Source organism: Heterodontus francisci, chromosome 29 (genome assembly GCF_036365525.1).
Source record: "Heterodontus francisci isolate sHetFra1 chromosome 29, sHetFra1.hap1, whole genome shotgun sequence".
Lineage (NCBI taxonomy): Eukaryota > Metazoa > Chordata > Chondrichthyes > Heterodontiformes > Heterodontidae > Heterodontus > Heterodontus francisci.
The window spans coordinates 54,895,849-54,906,673 of NC_090399.1; the positions used below are offsets into that span (position 1 = coordinate 54,895,849).

General features: G+C 42.2%; 1 protein-coding gene across 1 annotated transcript; it reads right to left on the bottom strand.

The window, feature by feature from the left end:
- Positions 1-49: 49 nt before the first annotated feature.
- On the bottom strand, positions 50-10,566 carry LOC137345854 (probable G-protein coupled receptor 139). Its single transcript, XM_068009101.1, has 2 exons — positions 10,425-10,566; positions 50-960 (listed from the first exon to the last, which is right to left on the bottom strand). The coding sequence occupies exons 1-2, from the start codon at positions 10,522-10,524 to the stop codon at positions 50-52; spliced, it is 1,011 nt and encodes a 336-aa protein (XP_067865202.1). The 5' UTR covers positions 10,525-10,566.
- Positions 10,567-10,825: the final 259 nt, after the last annotated feature.

Below are 10,825 nucleotides of genomic sequence, written 5' to 3' on the forward strand. Positions count from 1 at the left end.
AGGATATAATATGAGATGTGATTCAGCTTCAATTCTGGGAATTCCTCTGTTATTTTCTTTGTTTCAATAATGTAAGTATTATCCTCAGTGGATATTTCATCCCATTCTTCAGCTCCTCTCTGAATTTAGTCTGGATCACTGCATAAATACACGTGTTTGTGCAGCAGCTTAAAAGCAGGAGCATGTAGCTGGTATAGTCTGCGATCATCATCGGCTCATTGAAACCTGTTGAATAATATTGGTTTGTAATTTGGATTAATAGGAAAACTATCACATACGTCATCCATAACAGTATGAAGTTTCCGGATATAGCGAACAGTAAAATGATAGATTTTCTTCTGCTCTCCATCTCCGGATCACTGTGATCCACGGCATTCCTGGTGCCCCTCAACCTCCTGCGGACTCTACTGGCCACTAAAATGTGTCCAATGGTCAGAGCATTGAGCAGTAATATCAGGAATGTTGGGAGCAGTGGGGTGAGACAGCGGTCAATCCAGCTAAATGCTACCCATGCAGTTAATGTGTAATACTGCAGCTTTTGATGGCAGCCCCAGGGTATGTTGTCGATTGTAATGTAGGGTTCAAATGTAAAGTACCAGGGAATGTTTTTCAAACAGAACAGCAGACACACAGTTCCTATAACTACAGCTGCCGTTTTCTCGGTGCAATATTTAGTCCTCAGCTTCTGGCAACAAATAGTAACAAAACGATCAAAAGTGAAAGCGACTGTTAACCAGACAGAAATATCAGTGGCTGCACGAACCAGGACGGTGTGGAAAGAGCACACAGGGGTGAGAAACAGGAAGGTAGTCGGGAAATAATAATCATTAATCCGATTTAACACCACGTCAGTGATAGTGACCAATAGATCCGCTGCTGCCATGGCGACCAGGTAGTGAGTGATACATCTGGAGAGACCACACTTTCCCCGGGACAGGATCACAATCGTCATCACATTTACTGCAAAACACAAACGAACAGAAAAAAAAGGATCATCCATCAGGATACAAGGAATGATTCAGGTCCACAGTGTTTAGTATGAAATGTCCTTTACTGCAGGATCATGGGATGGGAACTGGAGTTTACCGCTGCTGGAACTGTGTAATTGAAAAGATTTTGATATGAAATTGCAATGTAATGTATACAGTGTGGAGTAAATAAATTTAAAGAGATACCTTTAGCAAATAACATAGAACGAACCAAGTAGACTTTGTGTGGAATTTGCTCAGAGCTGCTCCCGTTCCACTGTAACATCATCGGACGTGCAGTGGAGAACGGAAGAGCTCTGGGTAAATTTCCAGCCATTGAACTGCTACAAGTAAATTAACAGTGAGATAATAAACTATAAATAATTGCAAGAAGTAACAGTCCAGTGAAAGAACAAATGAACTAATCAAAAGAAAACATAAAAAAATTAATTGAAAATAAGTAATAAATGGTCAATTATAAATTGGAAGATAAATGATCTAGTAGGGAATCGTGAGAATGAAACCGGCCCAAAATGTGGTAAATGCTAAACGAGGACCGCCAAGAAATTAGATTAAACGGCGGGGTTTGGATCCGTGAACAGCAGAGGAGAGTAGATACCTGGTGAGGGAAATGGCCTAGAGTTGCCAGGTTATATTTTCAGACTAGCGGTAATGAGTAAAGACCGGTGAAAAACAGCTGCCAAACAACATATTACATGGTGAATTGCTGTGGATCAACTCGACCAAATAACAGAAGTTTCTGTTTACAAACCACCGGATGAACATTTCAGATGTTCAGCCGATTTCCCCTCTCTGGAAATTCATCGGCGATTTAAACAACACAATCCCATCTGAATAAAATCCAACAATGGCCGCAAAGTGAAGTTGAGATGTGAGCAGCAACACAACAATATTTCATCCGTTGATCCTCGGAACAGAAGAACTTTCCAAAGTAGACGATAGAAGAAGGACGACAATCCAGACCAGGATGTTGTCACCTCTGATATTGCAGGAAACCTCAGAGGGAGATGGTGGTGGCGATACCAGGATGGCTGCAAAGATCAGTGCAAGTGAGACCAGAGGTTTCAGGTAAAACCAGATACCTACCGAGAGTCACCTTCAGAGATAATGAGTAAGAAGGTGTTCCCTCTGAATTGGCCGAATCGCTCTGTAATATTAAACCGGTACATCAGCAATATTGAGAATCCATCTCCCTGGTGTGAAAGACTGTCCTGAAGTCCATCCCAGAGGATCGGGGCAATATATAAACCTGAGCTCCAGAACAAACAATCAACAATATAAGAGATATTCCGAATAGTTTGACTGGGATCCTTGGGATCTGCAGGATATTGTGTCCTTCAACAGTTTAACAATTTGATATAGAAAGAGGGTAAGCCGGAAAGTGAGAGAGAGAGAGAATACAACATGTACCAGAGACATTTCTGCACTGAAGAGACATCCTGAGCAGCTGGTGTCGAAATAATTAACTGTATTCCTCTAGAACTGACTTTGATAATAAACTCTTCGGTGTAAATTCTATCACAGGCGTTTCAGAGTGTATAAGCTTAATTTAATTCAGTGTTTGTGTGTGTGTGGTTGGGTGAGGAGTGAGTGGGACGGGTACCTTTGACACAGAAATGTCGTGGGAAAGTTCTAAGAAAAATGACTGTAGTAATCCGGAATCAGAGATGGTGTGTTGCTTCCCAGTCACTGCGAGAGATGGAGGTGAGGCATTTTCTTGAACCGTTGCAGTCCGTGTGGTGAGACTGCTCCCAATACGTTTTAGTTTCGTTCGTAACTTATTTATCTAAAATATTCTGCCATAAACATTGATCAATCATGCCACCTGTTCGTTATTCAAATAGTCATTGATTTAACAATTGTACCAGTTATTCAATGATTTATTCATTATAGTCCCCGTCTTACTTAGAGTGACAGTTTAAGGAGTCGTGACTCTGAATTAACAATGAATCTAATTATAAAACGATTACAATCATTTATACTTGTTTCTGTTTGTAAATGTTATGCAATGACTGGAAACAAAGCAAACAATGTCCATCGCTCACAGAATCCAACCACCAATGTCGCCTGTTAAGTCTAAAAATGTCATTATAACTGTTCCTTAATGCTTATCGTTTCCCAACTCTCGATTCCTTCAGCCTCAGCGTTCATTGTTCGTGTCATATCCGAAATATAAACATTATAATGTATTTTTCAACTGACATACAAAATTATCATACAGTTTAGCGAGGATACATCTTAACTGAAGTTGGTGCACGATTGAAGCTTTGAATATGATGTTTGACCAGTGTGGTTTCAGGAAATAATTGGCAATACAACAATGTTACCAGCGACCTCAGCACAGAGTTCCTTGAACTTCGCAGTAATACCTAGCTCTGGTAAGTTTCACACACAGTGTCAATATGGGCCTTCACCTTCTGTCGGGAGGTGGTCACTTTGACTTCCGAGTGCACAATTAAATGTGAATTTGCACACAAAGCCCCACAAAATAATAATCTGTTTCGTGATATTCGTTTAGGAGTACTTTGTTCGAAAGAGTACGATAGGAAAGACATCACATCCGGTGGCGCAAATTGTGAGTCAAAAAATACTGATTTGGAAGCTACAGAGTTTGTGAATTTGAGGTTCATATAAAACAGCCTAGGAGTGTCTGTTATTCAACTGTGCAGCATGGCATTAGTACTTCACTGAACTATCAACCTGGAGTTTCAAAAGGGTCTCGAAACCACATCCTCCTGACTCAGAGAGGAGAGGGGAACCACTGAACCACGGCTGTTGCAGTGAAGAGCGATGGAGATAAAGTGACCAGAGAATGTCCACAGGAGAACATTCAGCAAAGGCCCGTGTCGCTGCTGCAGATTAACTGGAACTACTTCATAATCTCATCATATCCCATTCTGTGAATGCTGTTCACATTCTGAAATAAAACCGTAACAGCCCGAGACTATTAATGTAGAAAACCATTGGTGTGTTAGCTGGAGTTTGAAAGAACGTTGTCCTATCAATAAATATATCCCAAATGGAAGATGGAGGAACGGCAGTGCATGATATTCTCGTAATTTCCGTAACAGACCTGAAATTAGCAAAATAATCACTTCAAAACGAACAGAGTAAATGAACAGAGAGAGCATTCATCGAGGGAGAGATGGATTTAGACCATCAGTAATACTTCAGAGAGACTTACTGGGAACTCGAAACACGGTAAGAATAACATCAGAAACCATTTGTCCCGATAGAGGTTTCAGTTACACTGATTCCAGTCTTGCGATTAATGTTTCACTCATTTCAGAAGTTCTGATGATCTGGTGATTAACGCAGAGGAATATAAGAACACAAGAGGAGGTTATTCAGCCCCACAAGCCTTTCCCAACACTCCATTAGACCCTGGCTAATCTGTGCCTTAACTCCATTCATGTCTTGTTTCCATCGTCCTTTATATTCTTACCTTAAAAATCTATCAATCTCAGTCTTTAAAATGTAATTGAGCAAGCAGTAACAGGCTTTAAAGAGAACGAACTCCAGATTTCCGCTATTCCTTCCGTGAAAAATTCTGCTTTCATTCTTAAATGGCATAATTCTAATTTTAAGATTATTTTCCCTTGTTTTCGATTACACGGCGCCAGGAAACAGTTTACTTCCATCTACCCTTCAAATCATATTATCAATTTAAATACTTGGACTGTGTCACCCATCAAAATTCCGAACACAAGGGAACACGGGCTAAGTTTATGGATCCTGTCCTCTGAATTTGATCCTTTCAGCCCTGGTATCAGTCTGTTGAATCTGGGCTGAAACCCCCAGGCCACCCCCGCCCCAACGCCAATACATCTTCCCAGTGGGGCGCTGCCCCACTGAATGCAGTACTCCAGCGGGGGTCTGACCAAGACTCTGTACAACTGCATCTCATGCACAGTTTATCATTCATACATCCGAAAGATAAAGGAAAGTAACATTACATTAACATGCATCACCGATCTCTGTCTCCCAGCTCGCAACCGGTTCCGAAGAAGGGTCACTGACCCAAAACGTTAACTCTGCTTCTCTTTTCACAGATGCTGCCAGACCTGCTGAATGGTTCCAGCATTTCTTGTTTTTATCCCCGATAATCTTTCACCCCTTGCTTATCAGCTTAAGAATCAATCTACCTCTGCCTTAAAAATATTCAAAGATTCTGCTTCCACCATATTTGGAGGAAGAGATTTCCAAAGACTCACTACCCTGTGATGGAAAAATAAAATCCTCATCTTTGTCTTAAATGGATGACCACTTATTTTTAAACAGTGATCCCAAGTTCTAGATTCTCCCACAAGAGGAAACATTCTTTCCACATTCACCCTGTCAAGACCCCTCAGGGTTTATGTTTCAATCAAGCTGCCTGTTACTCTTCTAAACTCCAGCAGATACAAGCCTAAACTGTCCAAGCTTTCCTCAGAAGACGACCTGCCCACTCCATTAGTCTAGGAAACCGGCTCCGAACTGCTTCCAACGCACTTACATCCTTCCTCAAAAAAGGAGACAAATAATGTACACAGTATTCCAGATGTGGTCTCACCAATGACATGTATAACTGAATCATTACCTCCTTATCTTTGTATTCAATTTCCCTCGCAATAAACGGTAACATTCCATTTGCTTTCCTAATGATTTGCTGTACATGCATACTAACCTTTTGTGATTCATGCATTAGGACACCCAGATCCCTCTACATCTTACAGCTTTGCAACCTTTCACCATTTAGATAATAGTTAATACACGTGCACAAGATGACATTGCATGAAGATAACAATTTGGGGTTTTCTACAACAAAACTTCTGTTCATAGCGCGCGTTTATGGTAACTAAATGTGCCAAAGTGCTTCACAGGAGCATTATGAAGCAGACTGTGACACAGAACCACATAAAGAGATATGAGGTCAGATGGGGAGACAGTGGTACAGTAGTCATGTCACTGAACTAGTAATGTAGATACCCAGGCTGATGCCCTAGATGCGGGTTCAAATCCTATCACAACAGCTGGTAGAACACAAATTCTATTAATTAACAAATCTTGAATTGAAAGTTAGTCTAAGTAATGGTGCTATGAAACTATCATTGATTGTTGTCAAACCCATGTGGTTCACTCATGTCCTACAGGGAAGAAAATCTGCTTTCCTGATGTGATCTGGCCTACATGTGACTTCAGACCCACAGCAATGTGGTTGACTCTTAACTGCCCTCTGAAGTGACCTAGGAAGCCATTCAGTTGTCAAGGGCAATGAGGGATGGGTAATGATGCCAGCGATGTCCATATCCATGAAAGAAGTAAAAAAAATACCAAAAACTTGGTCAAAGTAGTAGTTTTTAAGGAGTTTCTTAAAATACAGCGAGGTAGCGAGGCTGACAGTGTAGAGAGGAGATTTTGCGGGATATTATAAGCATATTATGATCCCAGTAAGCAGATCATATGCAGAAAGTGGCGGAATGGGAGGAACATAGAACATAGAACATAAAACATTACAGCGCAGTACAGGCCCTTCGGCCCTCGATGTTGCGCCGACCTGTGAAACCATCTGACCTACACTATTCCATTTTCATCCATATGTCTATCCAATGATCACTTAAATGCCCTTAAAGTTGGCGAGTCTACTACTGTTGCAGGCAGGGCGTTCCACGCCCCTACTACTCTCTGAGTAAAGAAACTACCTCTGACATCTGTCCTATATCTATCACCCCTCAACTTAAAGCTATGTCCCCTCGTGTTTACCATCACCATCCGAGGAAAAAGACTCTCACTATCCACCCTATCTAACCCTCTGATTATCTTATATGTCTCTATTAAGTCACCTCTCCTCCTCCTTCTCTCCAACGAAAACAACCTCAAGTCCCTCAGCCTTTCCTCGTAGGACCTTCCCTCCATACCAGGCAACATCCCAGTAAATCTCCTCTGCACCCTTTCCAAAGCTTCCACATCCTTCCTATAATGCGGTGACCAGAACTGCACGCAACACTCCAGGTGCGGCCGCACCAGAGTTCTGTACAGCTGCAGCATGACCTTGTGGCTCCGAAACTCGATCCCCCTACTAATAAAAGCTAACACACCATATGCCTTCTTAACAGCCCTATTAACCTGGGGGGCAACTTTCAGGGATTTATGTACCTGGACACCAAGATCTCTCTGCTCATCTACACTACCAAGAATCTTCCCATTAGCCCAGTATTCTGCATTCCTGTTACTCCTTCCAAAGTGAATCACCTCGCACTTTTCCGCATTAAACTCCATTTGCCATCTCTCAGCCCAGCTCTGCAGCCTATCTATGTCCCTCTGTAACCTATAACATCCTTCGGCCCTATCCACAACTCCACCGACCTTCGTGTCATCCGCAAATGTACTAACCCACCCTTCTACACCCTCTTCCAGGTCATTTATAAAAATGACAAACAGCAGTGGCCCCAAAACAGATCCTTGCGGTACACCACTAGTAACTAAACTCCAGGATGAACATTTGCCATCAACCACCACCCTCTGTCTTCTTTCAGCTAGCCAATTTCTGAACCAAAGCACTAAATCACCTTCAATCCCATACTTCCGTATTTTCTGCAATAGCCTACCGTGGGGAACCTTATCAAACGCCTTACTGAAATCCATATACACCACATCCACGGCTTTACCCTCATCCACCTGTTTGGTCACCTTCTCGAAAAACTCAATAAGGTTTGTGAGGCACGACCTACCCTTCACAAAACCGTGCTGACTATCGCTAATGAACTTATTCTTTTCAAGATGATTATAAATCCTATCTCTTATAACCTTTTCCAACATTTTACCCACAACCAAAGTAAGGCTCACAGGTCTATAATCACCAGGGCTGTCTCTACTCCCCTTCTTGAACAAGGGGACAACATTTGCTATCCTCCAGTCTTCCAGCACTATTCCTGTCGACAATGACGACATAAAGATCAAGGACAAAGGCTCTGCAATCTCCTCCCTGGCTTCCCAGAGAATCCTAGGATAAATCCCATCTGGCCCAGGGGACTTATCTATTTTCACACTTTCCAAAATTGCTAACACCTCCTCCTTGTGAACCTCAATCCCATCTAGCCGAGTAGTCTGTATCTCAGTATTCTCCTCGACAACATTTTCTTTCTCTACTGTAATAGACGTGATATCTACTGACGTGATATATAGTTAAACTCTGATCTTGAATTAGAAACAGCAAAACAAATACTTCAGAAGAAACACAGCAATTTGAAGAATACGCAAAACGAGCGGTGATACAGTTAAACCCTGCATAAAATAAATAAGTTTAGAATCCGTAACCAGGAACACAAAGAATCGCTTGGTCAAATGGATGCACAATAAATTAAACTTCATTTATCTATGAGAAATAATTATGAATATTGCTGCGGGACACCGAGATCTAACTGACCCCGTGAGCGGATACATTCAGAGAAACCCTTCGAAATACAGGAGTGAATCTTCCAATGGGAGCATTGGGCTGCATTGGCCCTGAGGTTAGTGAGAGTCAGTGAGACAGTGAGACAACTCACTTCACTCTTCTCTTCCTGTGTAACATCTTTAAATAGGCTCAGCAGAATTTCAAAAAACAACAGCCGGAGCATTGGAGTTTAATGTCGGTCACATTTCTTCAAAAATAAATCTGTAAAGGTTCAGTGTCCTCTGGAGATGGGGACTCGTTCCACTGATTGTGAGATTTTACTTTCACACCTCAAGTGGGGAATTTGAGTCCGTGGTACAGTAAGGGTTAAACTGCACCATTTTCACACACTGGGCTCTGTCACATTAAACTGTAAATGTGAGGGAGAAGAAAGTAACAGCGACATAGATTACAGGGCGATATAATGGAAGTGTTTAAAGTTATGGAAGAGTGGGAGAAGGTGGATGGAAGAACATGGTTTTGAAAAAATGAGACAGTGAACACCGGGATTTGTTCAGTCCCATTATTCAGATATTCTCACTGTTCTCGGTCTGTTTCCACAATGTGTTGGATCTTATTCCTGATGATAACAATCCACTCCGAGTGTGGATTTGTGCTCCGTGAAGGAACACAGACTCTCCCTCTGATCTTCTCTCCTGGCCGGTTACCAGCCTGTTCTCAGTTACCTCTTCTCCCACCGAGCGGATACTCTGTTCCCTTCAGCCGGTGGGAGGCAGCTGGTTTCTGTCCCAGACCTTCCTGCAGGTGGGGCAGGGAATTCAATGCAGCGAAAGAGTGACTGCAACACTGCAGCGGGAGGCAGCAGAGCTGAAAGATTAAATGGAAGATATTTGGAACAGAAAACAGGAGAAATGTCTTCACAAAGAGAGTTGGGAAACGGTGCAGTTCAGTTCCAGGATTAGGGGTTGAGGCAGAAACTATATCCAGATACAGAGTAGATTGAACAGGTGGATGGAGGAAGAGGTGGTGAAGGTTTAGGGGGACAGGGTGTGGAAATCTGATTAGGATATCTTCTATGTACAAGAATCTGGAGTTAAATTACATGATATTTGAGAGGACCAGTGATTTGACTGGGTGGACGGACATGCTCAGAGTGCAGCGTTTTTGTATCAAACTGCGAGCGTGAGATTGGTAAAATCCGGATGGTGAAAGCTGAAACGAGTTTCTCAGCTGGGGCAACGCAGGACCGTTTCACAGAGTCCCGCTGCAGTGTTTAAATCACTCTTTCACTGTGTTGAATTCCCTGCCCCACCTGCAGGAAGGTCTGGGACAGAAACCAGCTGCCTCCCACCGGCTGAAAGGAACAGAATACCCGCTCGGTGGGAGAAGAGGTAACTGAGAACAGGCTGGTAACCGGACAGGAGAGAAGATCAGAGGGAGAGTCTGTGTTCCTTCACGGAGAACAAATCCACACTCGGAGTGGATTGTGATCATCAGGAATAAGATCCAACACATTATAGAAACAGACTGAGAACAGTGAGAATATCTGAATAATGGGACTGAACAAATCCCGGTGCTGACTGTCCGTACTCACAAGTATATATCTGTCAGCAGATCTGTCCCCAGCAGAAATCAGAGGGGGAGAAACTGGGGCATTTTATAAAACAGTGAAGGAAGAGTAAAAGTTATTGCTTGTCAGATATTACTGACTGTTACTGGAATGAAGGAGAGGAGAGTGAGTCTGTTGGGCAACGGAAAAATTAAACTGAAATAATCCGTTTTATCACGCACTGAACGCATTCTCAGTTCAGACGGAACCAGTTTGAAGATGTTAAATGAAGAAAATAAGCTGCAGGCTTTGATGGAGATTTAAAAGAACATTTTAACGTCAACAAATAATCTGTAATGAGTAGAGGAGAGTGGAAAATACAAAGAATGTGGTTCTGCTTTTGGATTGGTTTGAGAATAAAAAACAGTGAAAAGGAACAGTTACCGAGATAAGAGCAGGAATACAGTTAACCTCTGCTTTATACATTTAGTGACTGAATATAATCACTTACCTGGGATTCCAATTGCTGCTATAATCGGATAGTAAATCATTACTGTCTGGAACATTGGTGGTAACATTTTAAATGGATAAAAGCTCAATGGAACTCTCATTCTGTCTGAGAAGTGATGGTGACTCTTGCCGCTGGACACGGAACTCCAACTAACTGTGGGATGAGAGATTGAGAGAAATCCCATATTTATAATTGAGAGACACCTCCCGTGAGATCCTGAAGCAGGGGAGCATTGACATTACTTCCAGTCATTTGAACAAGCAGCCAACTCCCTTCACTGTAATAAAAGCAAAATACTGCAGATTTGGGCTGCTCTCGTTTTACGCAAACAGACATTGTAATTGTTTGTTTTTAAAGAAACAGCCCAAAATCGGAATTACATTTTGTCCGCATTTCTATCT